The sequence below is a fragment of the Lactuca virosa genome, chromosome 6 (assembly GCF_052849685.1).
Source record: "Lactuca virosa cultivar CGN04683 chromosome 6, Lactuca_virosa_CGN04683_v6, whole genome shotgun sequence".
Classification (NCBI taxonomy): domain Eukaryota; kingdom Viridiplantae; phylum Streptophyta; class Magnoliopsida; order Asterales; family Asteraceae; genus Lactuca; species Lactuca virosa.
Window position 1 is genome coordinate 6,724,484 of NC_136431.1, and position 23,550 is coordinate 6,748,033.

At 40.6% G+C, this 23,550-nt stretch overlaps 1 protein-coding gene across 1 annotated transcript in view; it reads left to right on the forward strand.

Moving 5' to 3' along the window:
• Positions 1-16,791: 16,791 nt before the first annotated feature.
• LOC145121313 (uncharacterized) overlaps positions 16,792-23,550 on the forward strand; it is a 28,851-nt gene continuing 22,092 nt past the window's right edge. Inside the window, exon 1 of the mRNA XM_079057081.1 lies at positions 16,792-16,884. Within this exon, the coding sequence (XP_078913207.1) occupies positions 16,792-16,884 (93 nt within the window). The remainder of the gene's footprint in view (positions 16,885-23,550) is intronic.

Here is a 23,550-nt window from a genome sequence, read left to right on the forward strand (position 1 = left end):
GAATCTTGTTGAGCAAGAAACCTGCCAAGTCTCACAGAGGCAGCATCATGTGTAGGTTGTGGAGGAGAAGAACCCCCAGGAGCAGAAGAACTCTTGGCTTCAAATGAAGATCTAACATTACTAGGTCCTTCTAGGGTCGGTTGAGTTGGTGTAGCAGATGTGGAGGGTTGTTGGATTGGTGGTGTTTGTTCCCTGATAAGCACTCCCGGCCTGGGATCAGCTTTTCTCCGTTTAATTATAGGTGGGGAGGCTTGTGTCAGATTGAGATTACTATCAAATGGCAATGAAGTTGGAATAGTAACTGGAAGGGGAGGAATCCTTGACGTTGTATCCATATCGGTTGCAAGGTGTCGACCATCTGATCAAAAGTTGGAGACGTCACTTTGAGAACACCACTAACTCCTTCTGTCTCCGTTGTAGGTTGCACAACATCATGGACAGTGTCAAAGAAAGCATCTAGGTCTTCACTGCTTAACCTTATATCATTATCCTGCTCAAAACCCATGAGTTGCGAACCCAATACATCGAAAATTTTCAAAAATAAAACATTTTGAAGACTTTTTAAAATTAAAATTGAAATAAAACAAAATCAAAATAAATCAAAATAAAATTTTTTTAACTAAAATATATATTTTTAGTTTTTGATTTTTTTTATAAAAATAAAAAAGAATGAATTAACACAAATTTCCTTTTTCAGCATTGCAGATGACCTTTTTGTGATTTTTGGGATCAAAGTTTTTAGCCAGCCTCAATCCGTTTATCCGTACCTCCCCCTTCATGAATAGATCTGGTCGATCGCCGGTATTGTCGTCCACTTAAACACGAAAGATTGTGACAAATTTAGGACATACTACAAGTGACAAGACATTGTGACCCTATGTTCCTAGATAAAATTCCTAAGGACCATTCAGCTGACGATGACCAAGGATATTGTTGTCCACCTAAATTGAGCAGCGAGATATACAGACAACCTATTAATTGTTCAATTTTAAATATACTATAACATGTTTCCCGCTTCCTGATATACCCCAATAATCAGGGACTTCCAAAATACTCCTTACTTTAGGTGAGCAGACAATTATTAAAGGAGAAGTCAGATATAGAATGCATATGTTGTACACCCAGGTCGGATCTCTTCCACTCACGCAGAGGGTGAAACATATGACTGACTAAATTTAGAGGGATTGAGAAGTAGAATGGTGCATATGCTGTGTACCAGGTCGGATAAGTTAATCACGCAAAGGAGACAGCATATGGCTAACAGACAGAAATAATTGCATAGAGAGGAGATGTAGAGAGATAGAATTGCATATGTTTCAGTCCAGGTCGGATCTTTCAATCACACAGAGGAGGCAACATATGACTGACAGAAAGAAAACAAGAAAATGAATTCCTAGAGACCTACTTTATCGATACCCCCCAGTCGCTCTATTAGCACCAGAATTAAGGAGATAAGTCCGTACATCTAGGAAATGTTGAGCCACAGTTCTAGATACATATGATTTTTAGTGTATCTCGCAGGTTCCAATGTTTATCTCACTGCTCAATCTTTTCGAGCGTCGTATTGTCAGTCCAAATGAAACTATCTAAGTTCATATTCAAAAGCAAATGAAGTGAAAAAGTGGAAGGACCAGAAACAAGTGAAAAAGTGGCAACAATAATTGAAAAGCAAATGAAGTGGAAGGACCAGAAACAATTTGGTATATGATATGAGAGTGTCCCTCCCCCATTCAATCACAACTATATTGCTAAACCTTTGACTCAGGAGGAGATTGACCGAGAACCATTTATGGTGTATGGTAAACCAGCTGCACAGGCGATAGAATGTAGTGCTACGGAAATAGATACTAACATTTCTACTTCCTTTGCAGATTTGTGAGTAAGTCAGGGAAATCAAGAGGATGGAAAGATTGAGTCTGAAAATAAATCTTTGTCAAAATTTGGTGTTCCTATTTTGAACAATGTTGATTCTGTGTTTGTCGTTAAAACTGATATTTTGATTTGTGATGAGTTGGTGTCTAAGTCTAATGTTTCTGATAAATGTGATGTTGCCTTTGTTAAAACTGTTGAATCTTACCCTAGCAAATCCACTCCATCTACACATGTCACACAACCTGACTCATGTAATTACACGTGTGGGAAAGTTAGAAGAGTCAATAAGAGCACGAAAACAGAAAAAGGCGGTACCAGTTTTCATGATAAAAAGAAAATATGTTTTAACTGTGGAACTGTCGGCCATATTGCTGGCAATTGTCCTAATAGGGCATTTGTATATTTTTCTACACCAAGAATAGAAAATGAGTCTCGAGGAAGGTCTCTAACGAGAAAGTCCTCGAGATCTCGTCTTCGAGATGATGATTGGAATGTTCATAAGGACAAGAAAAGGGTTGATCTTAAAAAGAATAAACAGGTTTTTGAGCAAAAAGGCACAGATGTTTTGACAATATCGAATCCGGCTAAGCCAAGATCGGTTTCGTCAAAGGCAGCGTCTGGATCTTCTACTAATCCTAGCCGAAAATTTAAACGCTCAAAACAAAAGAATTTTTTTTCAAAATCACCTTTAAATATTTCAAAACCTAATTACTAGTGGGTGCCCAAATCTTCAATTGGCTAATCATCTTCATCTTCTGACAGTGCATCTGATAGTGAATTAAAATCAAAAATTGAAAAAGGAAAATCCACTGCTAACAAAGGAAAACCCAGTGTTGTTATAACCTGGGTTCCTAAATCTAATTGATCCCGTGCATTGTGCAGGAATAGCTGCGGGGGAATGTCGTCAGACCTTGGTACGTCAACAACGGTTGTTCCATGCACATGACCGCATACATCTCCCAACTGCACAACATTCATACTTTTAATGGGGGATATGTTTCCTTCACGTGAGGAGATAGAGGGAAGATCACACAGAGAGGAACTGTCATAAATGGAAAACTGAGTTTTGAGAATGTGAACTACACTCCCGAGTTAAAGTATAGCTTGTTGAGTGTCTCACAGATCAGCTTATGGATTACGGTTTGAATTTTCTTGAAACTCCTATCTTCTGTGATAACGATGCTGCAATTCAAAGTTCATTTTATAAGAGATTGTTATGAGCGTTCGCTCATTCGGTTAGAACAGGTTCCTACTGCTAATAATGTGGCGGATCTGTTCACAAAACCTTTTAACAAAGCTCAATTCGATGTGCTGGTTGGTTTTCTAAAAATGTTACGTTTTGAGGACTAATTTAGGGGGAGAAATAAACAAAAACAAAACAAAAAAATCCAAAAATCCAAAATCCAAAAATGGTGTTATTTCTGTTTTATTTTTTTTAGAAAATTTGAAAAACAAAAAAAATTATAGTGTCTCATGTTAGTTTGTCTGCAGGTGATGTGTGGGGAAGTGATATCAACATGTGATAAGAGGCAATTTTAATCTGTGTAAGGTACCAAAGTTGAATTTTCTAGGCTCTATGTTCGATGCGCTGGTAGGCATGAAAGGTTTAATCGGACTTGACTAGGCATAGATGGACTTAAGGAATCTAGAGACTTGACAAATCTTGACTTAGATAGTTCTGTTTAGCCTGAAAATATGACGCTTGGGTAGGTTGAGCAGGGAGTTATACATGGGAATCTGCAGATTACACTAAATAATCTGTATCTAGCACCGTGGTTTAACTTTTCCTCGATGTACGGACTTTGTTCTTAGTTCTGGTATTGACGGGGCGACTGGAGAATTCCGATAAATTAGGTCTGTAGAAGGTTATTTTCTTATTTTCTTTCTTCCAGTCATATGTTGCCTCCTCTGTGTGATAGAAAGATCCGGCCTGGACTGAAACATATGCAATTCTATCTCTCTGCATCTCCTCTCTATGCAATTCTTTCTGTCTGTTAGCCATATGATGTCTCCATTGTGTGATTAACTTATCCGACCTGGTACACAGCATATGCACCATTCTACTTCTCAATCTCTCTAAATCTAGTCAATCATATGTTTCACCCTCTGCGTGATTGGAAGAGATCCGACCTGGGTGTACAACATTTTCATTCAATATCTGACTTCTCCCATAATAATTGTTAGCTCACCTAAAGTAAGGAGAATTTTGGAAGTCCCTGATTATTGGGTATATCAGTAAGCGGGAAACATGTTCTAGTACATTTCAAATTGAACAATTAATAGGTTGTCTGTAGATCTCGCTGCTCAGTTTAGGTGGGCAACAATATCCTTGATCGTCGTCAGCTGAATGGTCCTTAGGAATTTTATCTAGGAACATAGGGTCACAATGTCTTCTCACTTTTAGTTTGTCCTAAATTTCACACAATCTTTCGTGTTTAAGTGGACTACAATACCGGCGATTGACCTAATCTATTCATGAAGGGGTAGGTACCGATAAACAGATTGAGGCTGTCTAAAAACTTTGATCCCAAAAATCACAAAAAGGTTATCTGCAATGGTGAAAAAGGAAATTTGTGTTAATTCATTCTACTTTTATTTTTATTTTATTTTTCTAAAAAAATTCAAAAAAAAATTCAAAAATTAAAAATATATATTTTAGTTAAAAAAATTTGATTTTAATTTATTTTTATTTTGTTTTATTTTTATTTTTATTTTTAAAAGTCTTCAAAATGTTTTATTTTTGAAAAATTTTGGATGTATTGGGTTTGCAACTCATGGGTTTTGAGCAGGATAATGATATAAGGTTAAGCAGTAAATACCTCGATGCTTTCTTTGACAGTGTCCATGATGTTGTGCAACCTCCAACGGAGACAAAAGGAGTTAGTGGTGTTCTCAAAGTGACGTCTCCAACTTTTGATCAGATGGCCAACACCTTTCAACCGATATGGATACAACGTCAAGTTGTTATTCCAACTTCATTGTCATTTGATAGTGATCTCAATCTGACACAAGCCTCCCAGCCTCCAAATAAACGGAGAAAAGTTGATCCCAGGCCGGGAGTGCTTATCAAGGAACAAGCACCACCAGTCCAACAACCCTTCACAGCTGCTACACCAACTCAACCGACCCTAGAAGGACCAAGTAACATTAGATCTTCGTTTGAAGCCGGGAGTTCTTCTGCTCCTGACGGTTCTTCTCCTCCATAACATGCACACGATGCTGCCTCCGTGAGGCTTGCCAGGTTTCTTGCTCAACAAGATTCAGATCCTTTACCTCGTGGCAAAGGAATATCAACAGGTGAAGGAAGTTCAGGGGGAGCAGACCCATCTATCTCAGAGCTCAAGGAGGAGATCGGAGTCTTAAACCAGAGAATCTTTGAAATGGACGTTTTGATTGGAAAACTCGATATTCGAGTTTCCGATCTTAAAGAAGAAAACCTTTAGAAGTTTAAACAGATCTCTGATCTCCAACTTAATCTTGGTGCCCTATCAGCAGGCTACTTCGACTTAAATAATAAGCTTGTTGCTGAATTTGGTGACAAGTTCAAGACCACAGTCGAAGATCCAAATGCAAGCCAAACTTCTCAATCAGCCCCAGCCAATACATCAAAATCTGATCAGCCTATTGACACTCCTCCAGTTATATTTTATGCGATCAGGAGATCATGGAGGCTGCTGCCAAGGAGTTCACTAGCACGATAGCGGAGATCATCGATAAGAAGATGTGGCTGGGTGCTATGGGGAGATCAGATGTGTTGGTAATCAAGAAAGACTAAATATATGCTAGCTCAAACCAAGGGGGAGATTGTTAAGTCATAATTTGTTGGTTTGGGCTAGGCATCTATTTATATAGGTCTGATAGGATTTTGGTCATGTGTTTAGTGGTTGCGGTCTTGTGTTCACGGTTGAACAGGTATTCACGGCAATGAACATGTTCACGGCCGTGAACCCGTTTGCGGTTGGTCGTGTCCTATAAATAGTTGCCAGTCCTGTCAGAGTCTAGGACGTTGTGCTAGGACGTATGTGTGTGTTCTTCAAGGTGTACCTGATGTTTGCGGTTATTAACGTGTGCATTGATTAATTAATTCCTTCTTCTACTCCATTCTTGTTATTTTTTGATTGTTCATTGTTTCATCACTGGTTTGGTTCCTCGATTTGGTACTTTACAGTTGTTATCAGAGCCAATCCGGTGTCAAACTTGCTCAAGTTCGTGTTTACGGCTGGATTCTTCTCTTCATTTTCGTGGTTGATTCGTGTTTGATTGTTGGATATCTGCATTTGTTCAAGTATTCAAGGCTAAAAGGATCAAAATTTGCTCGAAAAACTGATGTTTTTGGTGTTTACGGTTCATCCTGTTGAAGCTTTTACGGCCGTGAACTAGGATTACGGCCGTGAACCATTCATCCCATTTGACCATGTTCATCTCGTGACCGTGATCCATTCATTGACCGTGTTCAACTCTTGGAATGTGAATTAACTTGTGTGTATGGTCGTGATCAAGTGTACGGCCGTGAACTCTTATTCTCAATCTTGTATTAAAACTGTCAAATTTTTGCGTGATCAAATCGAGTTGATAAAGAGAGAGAGAACGAGGACCTAAAATATGAGAAGTATACTCTTAAGAAAGACCAGACACCATTAAAAGAGAAATTAGAGGCCAAGACTAGGGATTTTAGAAAATTGCAGGAGGACTATAGCAACAAGTGTGAGAATTATAATTACATAGAGAAACAACTTGCTGCTGTCACTGAAGAACTTGACACATTGAAGATACGTTTTGAAAATGCTGATTTTTACTTTAAAAAATTCGATGTGTCAGGTGAAAAAGTGGCAACAATAATTGAAAGGAAAATGAAGTGTAAGGACCATAAACAAGTTGGTATAGGATATGAGAGTGTCCCTCCCCCCATTCAATCACAACTATATTGCTAAACCTTTGACTCGGGAGGAGATTGACCGAGAACCATTTATGGTGTATGGTAAACCAGCTGCACAGGTGACATAATGTAGTGCTAGGGAAATAGATACTAACATTTCTACTTCCTTTGCAGATTTATCAGTAAGTCAAGGAAATCAAGAGGATGGAAAGATTGAGTCTGAAATAAATTTGTGTCAATTTTTGGTGTTTCTATTTTGAACAATGTTGATTCTGTGTCTGTCATTAAAACTGATATTTTGATTTGTGATGATTTGGTGTCTAAATCTAATGTTTCTGATAAATGTGATGTTGCCTTTGTTAAAACTGTTGAATCTGACACTAGCACATCCACTCCACCTACACCTGTCACACAATCTGATTCTTGCACATGCACGAGTGGGAAAAATAGAGGAGTAAACAAGAGCATAAAATCAGAAAAAGGCGGTACCAGTTTTTGCACTAAAAAGCAAATATGTTTTAACTGTGGAACTGCAGGTCATATTGCTCGAAATTGTCCTAATCGGGCATTTGTTCATTTTTCTGCACCAAGAAGAGAAAATGAATCACGAGGAAGGTCTCTCACGAGAAAGTCCTCAAGATCTCGTCTTCGTAATGGTGATTGGAATGTTCATAAGGACAGAAAAAGGGCTGAACTTAAAAAGGATAAACATGTTTTCAATAAAACAGCCACAGGTGCGTTGACAAAATCGAATGCGGCAAGCCAAGATCGATATCGTCAAAGACATCATCTGGATCCTCGACTAATCCTAGCCGGAAATCCAAACGCTCAAAACAAAAGAAAAACATTACAAAAACACCTGTGAATATTTCGAAACCGAAATACCAATGGGTGCCCAGATCTTTAATTGTCGAATCACCTTCGTCTTCTGGAAGTGCATATGATAGTGAATTAAAATCAAAAATTGAAAAAGGAAAATTCGCTGCTAACAAAGGAAAACCCAATGTTGTTATAACCTGGGTTCCTAAATCTAATTGATCCTGCGCATTGTGTAGGAACAGCTACGGGGGAATGTCGTCAGACCTTGGTACTTCGACAACGGTTGTTCCAGGCACATGACCGGAGACATCTCCCAATTGCATGACATTCAGACTTTTAATGGGGGCCATGTTTCCTTCGCGGGAGGAGATGGAGGGAAGATCACACAGAGAGGAACCGTCACAAATGGAGTGCTGAGTTTTGAGAACGTCATCAACGCTCCCGAGTTAAAGTATAGCTTGTTGAGTTTCTCACAGATCAGCTTATGGATTACGATTTGAATTTTTTTGAAACTCCTATCTTCTGTGATAACGATGATGCAATTCAAATCGCTAAAAATCCTGTCCAACACTCCAAAAACAAGCACATCGACATCAAAGTTCATTTTATCAGAGATTATTATGAGCGTTTGCTCATTCGGTTAGAACAGGTTCCCAATAATAACAATGTGGCGGATTTCTTCACAAAACCGTTTAACTAAGCTCGATTTGATGTGGTTGTGGGATTTTTGAAAATGATCCGTTTTGAAGACTGATTTTTGTTTTAGGATAGTTTAAATTTGCACATTTAATTTCCATTCTCTCCTATGCACAAATTTATGGGGAGAAATAAAGAAAAACAAAACAAAAAAATCACAAAATAAAAATTCCAAATATTCAAAAATAGTGTTATTTATGTTTTATTTTTTTAGAAAATATGAAAAACAAAAAATTATAGTGTCTCATGTTAGTTTGTCTGCAGGTGATGTGTTGGGAAGTGATATCAATATGTGATAACAGGCAATTTGAATCTGTGTAAGGTACCAAAGTTGAATTGTCTAGGCTCTGTGTTCGATGCGCTAGTAGGCACGAAAGATTTAAATGGACCAGACTAGATATAGACGGACACTAAGAAAAGACTTGACAATCATTGACTTAGATAGTTCTGTTTAGCCTGACAATACGACGCTTGGGTAGGTTGAGCAGGGAGATATACATGGGAATCTGTGGATTACACTAAATAATATGTATCTAGAACCGTGGTTTAACTTTTCCTCGATGTACGGACTCTGTCCTTAATTCTAGTATTGACGGGGCAACCGGGGAATTCCGATAAATTAGGTATGTAGAAGGTTACTTTCTTGCTTTCTTTCTGTTAGTCATATGTTGCCTCCTCTGTGTGATTGAAATACATCTGACCTGGACTGAAACATATGCAATTATATCTCTCTGCATCTCCTATCTATGCAATTCTTTGTGTCTGTTAGCCATATGTTGTCTCCTTTGCGTGATTAACTTATCCGACCTGGTACACAGCATATGCACCATTCTACTTCTCAATCCCTCTAAATCTAGTCAGTCATATGTTTCACCCCCTGCGTGATTGGAAGAGATCTGACCTGGGTGTACAACATATGCATTCTATATCTGACTTCTCCCTTAATAATTGACTGCTCACCTAAAGTAAGGAGTATTTTGGAATTCTCTGCTTATTGGGTTATATTAGGAAGCGGGAAACATGTTCTAGTACATTTAAAATTGAATAATTAATAGGTTGTCTGTAGATCTCGCTGCTCAATGTAGGTGGACAACAATATCCTTGGTCGTCGTCAGATAAATGGTCCTTAGGGATTATGTCTAGGAACGTAAGGTCATAATGTCTTGTTACTTGTAGTATGTCTTAAATTTGTCACAATCTTTCGTGTTTAAGTGGACCACAATACCGGCGATTGACCAGATCTATTCATGAAGGGGAAGGTACCGATAAACGGATTGAGTCTGTCTAATAACTTTGATCTCAAACTCACAAAATTAATAGTCATGGTGAAAAAGGAAATAAGTGTTATTTTATTTTTATTTTTATTTTTATTTTTCTAAAAATCGAAAATTAAAAAAAATAATATATATTTTAGTTTAAATTTTTCAGATTTTAGTTTATTTTATTTTAATTTTTTAAAGTCTTCAAAATGTTTTATTTTTGAAAATTTTGGATATATTGGGTTTGCAACTCATGGGTTTTGAGCAGGATAATGATATAAGGTTAAGCAGTGAAGACCTCGATGCCTTCTTTGACACTGTGCATGATGTTGTGCAACCTGCAACGGAGATAGAAAGAGTTAGTGGTATTCTCAAAGTGTCGTCTCCAACTTTTGATCAGATGGCCGACACCTTTCAACCGCTATGGATACAAAGCCAAGGATTCCTCCCCTTCCAGTTGCTATTCCAACTTTATTGCCATTTAATAGTGATATCAATCTGACACAAGCCTCCCAGCTTCCAATTAAACGGAGAAAAGTTGATCCCAGGCCGGGTGTGCTTATCAAGGAACAAGCACCACCAGTCCAACAACCCTTCACAGCTGCTACACCAACTCAACCGACCCTAGAAGGACCAAGTAATATTAGATCTTCGTTCGAAGCCCGGAGTTCTTCTGCTCCTGGGGGCTCTTCTCCTCCACAACTTGCGCATGATGTTGCCTCTGTGAGGCTTTCCAGGTTTCTTGCTCAACAAGATTCAGATCCTTTACCTCGTGGCAAAGGAATATCAATAGGTGAAGGAAGTTCAGGGGGAGCAGACCCATCTATCTCAGAGCTCAAGGAGGAGATCGGAGTCCTAAACCAGAGAATCATTGAAAATGACGTTTTGATTGGAAAACTCGATATTCGAATTTCCGAGCTTAAAGAAGAAAACCTTCAGAAGTTTAAACAGATCTCTGATCTCCAGCTTAATCTTGGTGCCCTATCAGCAGGCTATTTCGACTTAAAGAATAAGCTTATTGCTGAATTTGGTGACAAGTTCAAGACCACAGTCGAAGATCCAAATGCAACCCAGACTTCACAATCAGCCTCAGCCAATACATCTAAATCTGATCACCCTGTTGACACTCCTCCAGTCAGATTTTATGCGATCGGAAGATCATGGAGGCTGCTGCCAAGGATTTCACTAGCATGATAGCGGAGATCATCGATAAGAAGATGTGGCTGGATGCTATAGGGTGATCAGATGTGTTGGTAATCGAGAAAGGCTAAATCTATGCAAGCTCAAACCAAGGGGGAGATTGTTAGGTCATAATTTGTTGGTTTGGGCTAGGCATCTATCTGTATAGGTCTGATAAGGTTTCGGTCATGTGTTTGGTGTTTGCGATCTTGTGTTCACGGTTGAACAGGTGTTCACGGTTGAACAGGTGTTCACGGCCGTGAACATGTTCACGGTTGTGAACTCGTTTGCGGTTGGTCATGTCCTATAAATAGTTTTCAGTCCTGTCAGAGTCTAGGACGTTGTGCTAGGACGTATGTGTGTGTTCTTCAAGGTGTACCTGACGTTTGCAGTTATAAACGTGTGCATTGCTTAAGTAATTCCTTCTTCTACTCCATTCTTGTTATTGTTTGATTATTCATTGTTTGATCACTGGTTTGGTTCCTGGATTTGGGACTTTACAAACCTTGACCATCTATCTCTTAGATCTCTAGTTAGGGTTCATTTCTACCTTTTCTAAGCCTTAGAGGTGCCATACTCGGGATATTGTGGTTCATTGAGGGTATAGCTTCATATCTGGAACCATTGGGGGTTCTTATGGAATAAAGGTGCCAACTTTATTGCCATAAGCACCCCATGCATCTTGTAGACTTCATTCTAGAGCCATTGGGGCCAAATACCTCATGCATCAACGTCAAGATGTGAACTTTATGTATAATATGGACTCTAGGAGGTCAGATCCATGTTTTAGATGCATTAAGACTGATTAAAATGTATAGTTTTTGACAAAGACGTACTCGGCGAGTCGCTTAGGTGACTTGGCGAGTCGGGTCGCAGTTTCCCCCAAACATCTTCTGGAAATGGTCTTTGGTTGAGTTGAAGGAAAACTCAGCCTGTTGGGGTTTGTTATGGACTTGAAGATCGAAGGAATCGACGAGTTCAAGGAGGAACTCGGCGAGTTCAAGGCAACGTCCCAACCACATCAAGACGGACTCGACGAGTTCAAGCAGAACTGGACGAGTCATAGACTAAACACCTTCATACAGATGAAAAAGGGCTCGACGAGTTCAATAATGAACTCGGCGAGTCAGTTGAAGAAGGTCCCGATGTTTTGTTGATGGAGAACTCATCGAGCTTTTGCTGGACTAAACGAGTAGGGATGGGGTTGTAGCATTTTGTGGACATGGGGACTCGACGAGTTGGTGGACCAAATCGGCGAGTCTAGTTAACCAGATGTTGACTTTGGCCAAGGTTTTGACCTTGACTTTGACTTGGACTTGAGTTGAACCTTGTAGGGGTTATGAGTATGAAATGGTTATGTAGAAAGGATGTTGTGTAGGGATTGAGTAGTCGAGAAGAATTGATTTGCGTACCAAGGACAGTGCAGACACCACACGACATTGATGTGAGTTACCTTCCAGTAGAGGTGGATCTACGGCCACAATACGGGCCCGCCAGCAGGGAATGTCTTTAGGAGATTGTCTTTGTGATAATTATCTAGGTTTGCTACTACCTGATGTGTTCTATGTGCCAATATGATATGTTATATGAGATAGTGGTGGTAGGAGGGGAATAGTTCCCCGATCCGGTCGTTAGGACCGAAGGGTAGGTCGAACACCCCAGATATGTCTGACAGCATGATTATGAAATGTTATTATGTCATAGTGGTAGGGATGAAACAGTCCCCGTGGCCGGTTGAGATAGACCGGAGGGTAGGCATGCACCCCAGAATGGCCTGACACGGGTAGGTGAACGCCCCAGAATGGCTTGACATGGGTAGGTCAGCACCCCAGAATGGCTTGACATGGGTAGGTCGGGCACCCCAGAATTGCCCAACAGTATGTATGATTGTATGGTATGTGGTATGATGGGGGAACTCACTACGCTTTGTGCTTACGGTTTTCAGTTTTGGTTTCAGGTACCTCTTCGTCTAAGGGGAAGGAGCCGGCAGCGTAGCAGCGCATCGCACACACATGATTCCGCATTTGAGATTTCTAGGATAGTACTCTGATATTATTACTATTTCACGATATGGTTTGAGACATGTAACTTTGGTGTATGAGTTAATATGATATCAGTAATGTTTTTGCTCAAACAAGTTTTATAAGCAATATAACTAAAACAAGTTTTAGTTACAAGTTGGTATCAGAGCCAGGTTTAAAGGATTCAGGCACACCTTCAGGGGTGTCTGGACTCAAATCGAGGGCTTGAAAGATTTTTACAGGAAAAATAGTTTTCTAAACTTTAAAATGAGGAGTTTTGAGAAAGAACAACGTGTGTGATGCGTGCGACCGGCCGAGCTCAAGTAAGTTTTCCCCAAGATACCCATACATGATATGTTATGTTATATGATATGATTATGAGAGTTGTATGCTAGATTAGGGCTAAGGATCTATGAAGGATGCCTTATATGTCTATTGTATGAGCTTATTTAGCTATATGCTAGGGCTGGTTAGTCAGCAGTATGATAGCCTGATTAGGTTATGCTTAGTTATGGTTACTCGATGCACGAATGCTGCTTGCTTTGTACTTATAGGGGTTCTAGCTAGTCTTAACTAACTAGTAAGCGGATATGTAATAGTATTCGCAAGCTTGTTAGGGAAGGATGGTAGGGACTCCTTGTGCAGCTGATGGCGGAGAGTAGGTAAGAGAGTGCCCTAGGACAAGCCTAGGATGAGGTTAGTTTGGAAAGCAGTATTAGTGAAAGGGACTTGGTGGAGTCGAAGCAATCCTTGAGAAAAGTAAGGATAGATATGGAAGGTAGTATGGGCCCGTACTACTGGAAAGCATAGGATCCGTACTCGAATCAAGGAGGGCTAAGATAGAACCAAGGAACTTGGAGAGTGTGTGAGACCTATCGAGAGTATGAATGACCCTAACGTTTATGTGTTTCATTTCAGAATGATGATTATGCGTCATGGAGCAGGAGGTTCAGGGTCTGGATCGGGATCAGGATCAGGCTCGGGTGCGGGATCCGAGCAGGTTGATGACGGGCTACACGAGTTCATCACGTCTGAGATCACGAGAGGTATCCTTGAGTCGACCCCGATCATTTTCGGGTCAATCAAGGAAGGGATTGTTGAGCTGATGGAGGATCGCCTCCGGGCATTCAGGAGTGACTTGGCGTCCAGCCAGTCAGGGACGCGCACACTGTCCTTCAAGAACTTCAGGGGGAGTGGTACGCCAGACTTTTACGGGTCGAAGGACCCCATTGCTGCTAGGAGATGGATCGCAGACATCGAGTCTGTGCAGTTGACAAGCTTCTGCCCGGAGGGGTCGAAGGTTCGCTTTGATGCGGGTTGCTTGAGAGACAGAGCTAGGGATTGGTGGGAGTCGGTTGATGACTCACTGGGAGCCCCATCCATCGAGGCTATGACTTGGTCGGACTTTGTGATCAAGTTTAGGGCTGAGTTTGCACCAGCTGTGGAGCTTCAGCAGCTGGCCAGGGTGTTTCTTGACATGAGACAGACTACTGAGACAGTGGCAGAGATTACTGCCAAGTTCTGAGAGAGGGCCTTGTTGGTACCTCAGTATGCAGGGGATGAGGAGATGCGGAAGACCCGCTATCATGATATGTTGAGGGCTCATATTCTGGAGCATGTTAGCTACTCAGCCTACCCGACCCTAGAGTCCATGATTGTCAGGGCAAGGGAGAAGGAGATTGATTTAGAGCACCTCAGGAAGAGGAAGGCAGAGACGGAGCAGGTTACTAGGGTTTCGGGGAAGAAACCCAAGGGATCTGACACTAGGTCGAAGGGCCAGCCGAGCCAGAGCCGCTGCAGGAAATCCGGCAGGCCGCATGAGGGAGCTTGTAGAGCGGGATCATCGGACTGCCACAAGTGCGGCAAGACGGGGCACTTTGGAAGGGATTGTACTGCCCCTGCCCCCACTGTTCAGACATCAGACCTGATTTGCTTTCATTGCAATCAAAGGGGCCATAAAAAGGCCAACTGCCCTAGGTTGACAGCAGCAGCGCCCGTGGTGGCGCCAACTCCAGCGACTACTCGGGTTACGGATGGCTGGAATGTCAAGTCTGAGGCTCCAGTGGTGAGGAGTCGAGCTTTCCAATTGACAGCCGAGGGGGCACGCGCCGCACCCGATGTGGTGACGGGTAGGTTGAGCAGGGAGATATACATGGGAATCTACGGATTACACTAAATAATCTGTATCTAGAACCGTGGTTTAACTTTTCCTCGATGTACGGACTCTGTCCTTAATTCTGGTATTGACGGGGCGACCGGGGAATTCCCATAAATTAGGTCTGTAGAAGGTTATTTTCTTGCTTTCTTTCTGTTAGTCATATGTTGCCTCCTCTGTGTGCTTGAAATACATCCGACCTGGACTGAAACATATGCAGTTCTATCTCTCTGCATCTCCTATCTATGCAATTCTTTCTGTCTGTTAGCCATATGTTGTCTCCTTTGCGTGATTAACTTATCCGACCTGGTACACAGCATATGCACCATTCTACATCTCAATCCCTCTAAATCTAGTCAGTCATATGTTTCACCCTCTGCGTGATTGGAAGAGATCCGACCTTGGTGTACAACATATGCATTCTATATCTGACTTCTCCCTTAATAATTGTCTACTCACTTGAAGTAAGGAGTATTTTGGAAGTCCCTGATTATTGGGGTATATCAGGAAGCAGGAAACATGTTCTAGTACATTTAAAATTAAACAATTAATAGGTTGTCTGTAGATCTCGCTGCTCAATTTAGGTGGAAAACAATAACCTTGGTCATCGTCAGATGAATGGTCCTTAGGGATTATGTCTAGGAACGTAAGGTCATAATGTCTTGTCACTTGTAGTATGTCCTAAATTTGTCACAATCTTTCTTGTTTAAGCGGACCACAATATCGGCGATTGACCAGATCTATTCATGAAGGGGTAGGTACTGATAAACGGATTGAGGCTGTCTAATAACTTTGATCCCAAACTCACAAAAATAATAGTCATGGTGAAAAAGGAAATAATTGTTATTTTATTTTATTTTTATTTTTATTTTAATTATTCTAAATTCACAAATTATAAAAAATAATATATATTTTAGTTTAAATTTTTTAGATTTTATTTATTTATTTTTTTTAAGTCATCAAAATGTTTTATTTTTGAAAATTTTGGATGTATTGGGTTTGCAACTCATGGGTTTTGAGCAGGATAATGATATAAGGTTAAGCAGTGAAGACCTCGATGCTTTCTTTGACACTGTCCATGATGTTGTGCAACCTGCAACGGAGACAGAGGAGTTAGTGGTGTTCTCAAAGTGTCGTCTCCAACTTTTGATCAGATGGTCGACACCTTTCAACCGATATGGATAAAACGTCAAGGATTCCTCCCCTTCTAGTTGCTATTCCAACTTCATTGCCATTTGATAGTGATCTCAATTTGACACAAGCCTCCCAGCCTCTAATTAAACGGAGAAAAGTTGATCCCAGGCTGGGAGTGCTTATCAAGGAACAAGCACCACCAGTCCAACAACCCTTCACAGCTGCTACACCAACTCAACCGAACCTAGAAGGACCAAGTAATATTAGTTCTTCGTTTGAAGCCGGGAGTTCTTCTGCTCCTGGGGGTTCTTCTCCTCCACAACTTGCGAATGATGCTTCCTCCGTCAGGCTTGCCAGGTTTCTTCCTCAACAAGATTCAGATCCTTTACCTCATGGCAAAGGAATATCAATAGGTGAAGGAAGTTCAGGGGGAGCAGACCCATCTATCTCAGAGCTCAAGGAGGAGATCGGAGTCCTAAACCAGAGAATCATTGAAAAGGACGTTTTGATTGGAAAACTCAATATTCGAGTTTCCGAGATTGAAGAAGAAAACCTTCAGAAGTTTAAACAGATCTCCGATCTCCAGCTTAATCTTGGAGCCTTATAAGCAGGCTACTTCGACTTAAAGAATAAGCTTATTGCTGAATTTGGTGGCAAGTTCAAGACCACAGTCGAAGATCCAAATGCAACCCAGACTTCTCAATCAGCCCCATCCAATACATCATAATCTGATCAGCCTGTTGACACTCCTCCAGTCAGATTTTATGCGATCGGGAGATCATGGAGGCTGCTGCCAAGAAGTTCACTAGCATGATAGCGGAGATCATCGATAAGAAGATGTGTCTGGGTGCTATGGGGAGATCAGATGTGTTGGTAATCGAGAAAGACTAAATCTATGCTAGCTCAAACCAAGGGGGAGATTGTTAGGTCATAATTTGTTGGTTTGGGCTAGGCATCTATCTGCATAGGTCTGATAGGGTTTTGGTCATGTGTTTGGTGTTTGCGGTCTTGTGTTCACGGTTGAACAGGTGTTCACGGCCGTGAAAATGTTCACGGCCGTGAACCCGTTTGCGGTTGGTCGTGTCCTATAAATAAATGCTAGTCCTGTCAGAGTCTAGGAAATTATGCTAGGACGTATGTGTGTGTTCTTCAAGGTGTACCTGACGTTTGCAGTTATAAACGTATGCATTGCTTGAGTAATTAGTTCTTCTACTCCATTCTTGTTATTGTTTGATTGTTCATTGTTTGATCACTGGTTTGGTCCTAGATTTGGGACTTTACAAACCTTGACCATCTATCTCTTAGATCTCTAGTTAGGGTTCATTTCTACCTTTTCTAAGCCTTAGAGGTGTCGTACTCGGGATTTTGTGGTTCATTGACGGTATAGCTTCAGATCTGGAACCATTGGGGGTTCTTATGGCATAAAGGTGCCAACTTTATTACCATAAGCACCCCATGCATCTTGTAGACTTATTCTAGATCCATTTGGGCCAAATACCTCATGCATCGACGTCAAGATGTTAAGTTTACGTATAATATGGACCCTAGGAGGTCAGATCTATGGTTTAGATGCATTAAGACCGATTAAAATCGACTGTATAGTTTTGGACAAAGAGGGACTCGACGAGTCGCTTAGGTGACTCGGCGATTCGGGTCGCAGTTTCCCCCAAACGTCTTCTGGATATGGTCTTTGGTTGAGTTGAAGGAAAACTAAGCCTGTTGGGGTTTGTTATCGACTTGAAGATCGAAGGAATCGACGAGTTCAAGGAGGAACTCGGCGAGTTCAAGGCAATGACCCAACTACATGAGGATGGACTCGACGAGTTCAAGGAGAACTCGGCGAATCATAGACTAAACACCTTCATACAGATAAAGATAGACTCGACGAGTTCAAGAATGAACTCGGCGAGTCAGTTGAAGAAGGTCTCGATGTTTTGTTAAAGGAGAACTCGTCGAGCTCTTGGTAGACTCGACGAGTGGGGACGGGTTTGTAGCATTTTGTGGACATGGGGACTCGACGAGTTGGTGGACCAACTCAGCAAGTCTAGTCAACCAGATGTTCACTTTGACCAAAGTTGACTTTGAGCAAGGTTTTAACCTTGACTTTGACTTGGACTTGAGTTGACCCTTGTAGGGGTTATTAGTATGAAATGGTGATGTAGAAAGGATGTTGTGTAGGGATTCAGGAGTCGAGAAGAATTGATTTCCATACCGAGGATAGTGCAGACACCACACGACATTGAGGTGAGTTACCTTCCAGTAGAGGTGGGTCTACGACCACAATGCCGACCCACCAGCAGGGAATGTCTTTAGGTGATTGTCTTTGTGATAATTATCTAGATTTGCTACTACCTGATGTGTTCTATGTGCCAGAGTGATATGTTATATGCGATAGTGGTGGTAGGAGGGGAATAGTCCCCCGATCCGGTCGTTAGGACCGAAAGGTATGTCGGACACCCCAGATATGTCTGACAGCATGATTATGAAATGTTATTATGTGATAGTGGTAGGGGGTGAAACAATCCCCGTGGTCGGTTGAGATAGATCGGAGGGTAGGCAGGCACCCCAGAATGGCCTGACACGGGTAGGTCAGTGCCCTAGAATGGCTTGGCATGGGTAGGTCAGCACCCCAGAACGGCTTGACATTGGTAGGTCGGGCACCACAGAATTGCCCGGCAGTATGTATTTTTCAGGTACTTATCGAATTGCGAAGGCGGGACTGTACACACACATCAATAGTTTTATGATTTGAGATTCCGCATTGTCTTCCTTATAACTCTACTTTTTAATTATGGTTTATGAACAATTTGTTTGACTTGAAAGTAACTTTATAAAAAATGGGTGTTTATTTTATTTTAAAAATGAAAAAATTATTTCGGAATTCGGGACATTATAAGTTGGTAACATAGCCTTAGTTTGAGGGATTTGGATGAACACTCATGTGATTCCAAACTCAAACTAAGGATCTGAGGATTTCACAAGTCTTTTAAAAAGAATAATTTTAAAAAGGAGAAAAGAAGATACGATGTGTATAGTTAGCCGGAGCTCAAGTAAGTGATTCCTAAAATATCATACATGTTGGATATCATCTTAATGTTATAAGTATGAATTGCATGTTAGACGTAAGGAAAGGATCTACTTAGGGTTGCATGCTAGATTTTCGGCTTAGGATAGATGCATTTTGTGTTTAATATGTGGATTGTTATAGATGCATGATAATGAGTAGTCTAAGCATCTTCAAGAATTATGTGTTCGGATTTGCCTGATATTTATGATGCCTTATTTTGTATTGGTTTTGTTGCTCGAATGTTGCTTGCTTTGTGCTCTGTGAGACCTATATTCATGTTAATTAACTATTAATTGGATACATTAGGTTGCATGCCAAAAAGATTAAATAGTCTTAGAATGTTTTATTTGGCTCTATTACGCCGCTCTTGTTTGATTCCAACCATTGTAGTGCAGGATCTTTCAGTCGAAAGATTGTTTAATTTTTGTTGCATGTGATTGTATTCGTAATATAGTTAGTTGACATTGGTATAAGTTTCTTCTGCAACTAATATTAAGGTGGGGTGGGAATTCCTAGTGACATAGTAAGAATGATAGAATGTGCTAGTGTGGACACTTTCATAAAAGAGATCTTAGAGGGAGAATATAGGAAGAATAGCGGTATGTACTTGTCAGGTTTGGTTATATGTGATTATAACAGTTGGTAGTAGTCATGTGTAGTGACATAGGAACTTTGAGGCAATTCTCGGTACACATATAGATAGGTGTGGAAGGTAGTTTAGGCCCGTACTACTGAAAGCACATGATCTGTACAAGGATCAAGAAGAGTCAAAAGGTCCCTAAGGAGATGCTGGAAGGTAGATAATGTGGTATGGAACTAGCGTTGATTTTGTATCCGTCATTGTCGGTATTTCGGTGATGGTCGTTCAGGATGAAGGCGTTTCTACTTATTGTTCCAACATTACTGGCCATGGCAGATTATGTCTGATTAGTGCAGACCTATGTGGGTTATCTGATTCTAGGGTCTACATGGCATTGTTCGAAGTAGTTACAGTTTGAGTCGTGAGACACAAGTAGGAAGCGATTATGATGATACACTTGAAGACTGCATCCTGAGGTTGGATGGTTGGTTAATGGGTTCAGATGTCGTTTTCTACAAAATGTTTATGTTTCTCCAACATCCCACGTTCAAATGGAAGAGAGAGTGGTCATATGATTTCGGATTTGAGGTGTAGAACCAGCACGAGGTTGACGAGTGGGTGCAGGTTCAGGCATCGCCGGTAGATAGAAAGTCATGTATTTATGATAGGCTAGTCAGATCTATTATTATAGTATCTATACAGGATTTTTGAATCTTCATAGGAGGATAAGGTCGTAGGTAACTTCTTCAAATATAAGTTTTGGTTGATCGAAGTTCATTTCGTAACGTGCCTCGTCAATCCATTGGTATTCTGATCGATTAACTAAGATTGAGGTAACAATGTTAGGGAAAGTTTCCTAGGTCTCCATCTGAGATTCGTAGTTTCCTTATGATTGGCTAATTATTATTTGAAATATCATCTTGTGTTGTGTTATGCATTCTCAGAGTCAAGGTTGGTATGTATCTGGTTGAGTCGGTCGGCGGCTTTGATGTGGTAGATGTTAGTTGGTGTTGGTTCGAACCCTATATGGGGGAGAACTCTGTATTCTGCTTAGAAGATCATCAGCTCGTTCAATTTTATGGTTGCAGCAGAATATATCAGAGGAGTATGCGGTTTAGGTATGCTAGATTTTGCTTCAGGTTTATTGTTGCATAAGAGAAGGAGTGTAGGCTACAATCGAAGTGCTCGTGGTTACGAAGTTTCTCGTTGTGTTTCCCGAGGACCTTTCAGAGTCGTCCATGGTCCTAGAGAATTTAAGGATTGGTCGGATCATGGGTGCAGAGGAAGTTATCGTTAGGTTTCTGTCTTTAAGGATGAATGTGTTGTCCTCAATGAAAGAATTTAATGGGAAGGGGCTTGGTGTAGTTAGTACTTCCTTTCGGAAGCGCGATGGATCTTGGTAAAGAATAGTTAAGTCGATCAAGTTGTGCATCGTATACAGAGATCATAGTTATCTCAAAGTATGGGTTGGTTATATTTGGTTGAGATGGGCACTTGTTGATCTGTCGATTGGCCTTAATTTTCAATAAGAGCATTTTTACGTGGGTATTGTTCAGTATGTGTGGGATCAGTGGGTTTAGTTTTCGATCTATTTCTGTTCGATTAGTCATTTCATTCCTCTTCAACATCTGTGAGTCGTTCGAGGGTTTCCGAGCAGTACTCGTTGAAGGTGTAATCGTTCTTTCAACCCTTCGTCAAGTTTTGTAAGACGTATATCTTGGTCTCTGTGTATGTGTACTCTGAAATGATTGGTTGTGGAATTGTTGTTTCTAGTAGGCTTGAGATGGCAACTGTCCTTTTTTATTAGGATTTTGAATATTGGAGCGACATTGTTCAGTTTTGTCACGTCGTGTCGGCTAGGTTTGTTTTTGGATTGATTTGACCAGGATGTTTGCAACATTTCTGGTTAAGTTTGGAATTCTTCTCCGAATTTAGAAGTTTTATTTGTCTACTTATGTATTGGTGGAATTTGTTCAGCTTCATTTAAGGTGTGAGATTTTGTTTGGTTGTTAGAAGGATGTTTCTATAACGGTTGATGTTTATCGATTGTTCGATACGTTGGTACATTACTCTTGCGTAAGGTTATGTTAAACAAGGAACACAGTCTCCGTGAGGAGCATTGTGTTTTCTCTTGGGGAGTGTGATATGTTGGTAGTTCAACAAATATGGTCATGATGCGTGTATGTGGAGTGTAAAATGTCATGTTTTCAAGATTGGAGCAAGCGTTGAACTATCTATCTTATATTCTGGTTCCGTGCGACCATGTTTTTGTCTGATGATGTGTCGGTGGCAGTTTACACTGTGGAAGGGTTACGTGTTACATAATGGTATGGTTCCTGTGGTTTTTGGTAGGTGTTAAGTGGGATGTTGAATAGGTTCTTACAGGTCGGTGGATGATGGTTGTGTGCCTATAGGCCCACTGGGTGTCGGTCGAGAGTCTTCATGTATGTGGTTGGGTGATGGCCAGAATAGTGAGAAAAAGTAAGCTTTTCATGCTAATGGTTGGATAGTCTCACAGCGTATTGTAAACCATTGTGGGGTTCACTTATGTCAGTTGGACCCGAAAGTTGTGTAGTAGAGACCCGTGTGTTGCTTCGTTAGCCGTTAGGCATAGTCGAATGTTTAAGTGGTATGGTGTTGCCACTGGTCACTCAGTGACCGACAGGTTGGGTCAGACATCTATAGGATTTTGACTTGTGGGAAAAGTCACGGTTGTTTATCGGCAGTCCCTCATGAAGTTTTCTTAGTGGATCCTTATTAGTTGTTGTGAGTAAGGTTTCCTGTGATTTAAGATGCCAATGATGGAGTTTGTTGTTGGAATATTGGATGATTTGTTAGATGGGTGTCCATGAGCATATAGGAGTATGGATGTCACCTGATATTTTCTTTCAAATTGGCCATTGTTGCACTCTTTGTGTGTGTGTGTGGGGGGGGGGGGGGTGGGGGAGGTGGTTGATAAGTGAGGACTTGTCAAAAGTGAAGTGTGCATGGGAGGTATTTTAGGCATAATTTCCAGACTTAGAGTTGGTGGGAATTCATAATCGGATTGACTTAAGTGCTCGTTTCGCATGGTATAGTGTTGTTCATGTTGAGATAAGAACTTAATGATAAAGAGATTATGGTGTAGATTTTAACTTAATCTCATGGATATTTGATGAAGCTCAACAATAAACGATAATGGAATTATAAAGGAAGCATAACAACAACATACGTCATTAAATATAAGCAAGTTAAAGAGATACTTATTGAATCATAACTTGGTTTACAGTTAAACACAAGCTATTAAATGAAGAACAACAAAGTGTGACAAAATAAGTATAAGCGGTAAGGAGACTTGTATTTCAAATTGATAAGGTTACAGGGAATATGGAATCAGACACACTTTCTAATGATTACAAGACTGTCTATTTATAGAAGGTAATAGTACAAGTCTACAAATAATATAATACAAAAGTTATCCTCACTAAGACGACCATATTTACCATGCATGGGACTGGAAACACCAACCTAAAACAAAAAGTCAAAAAATGTGATCATTACTTTTGCTGAGACTACGGTATAACAAAAGAGAAAAACTCTTTTCTACTCTTCGCACTTCCTTCCTTATCTTCGGTCTCTATAAGTCTTCAGTTAAGACGATACAACTCATCATTATCACTACTCATCAAAACACTTCGCAAGTTATTGCTGATACAATCCTTAGCTACCAAGGGTCACTTTTATGTATCAACAATTTCCCTCTAAGTGGCCTCACAACTATGCTCTTCATTGATTAAGTTTGAGAAACTTGATGATGAGCCACAAAAACTTCCTGACTTCAAAAATCCGTTTGATTCTTCAATTTAATTCAAACTTCACTTCGTCAGTGGTGAACTTGGACTTATCAATGTTC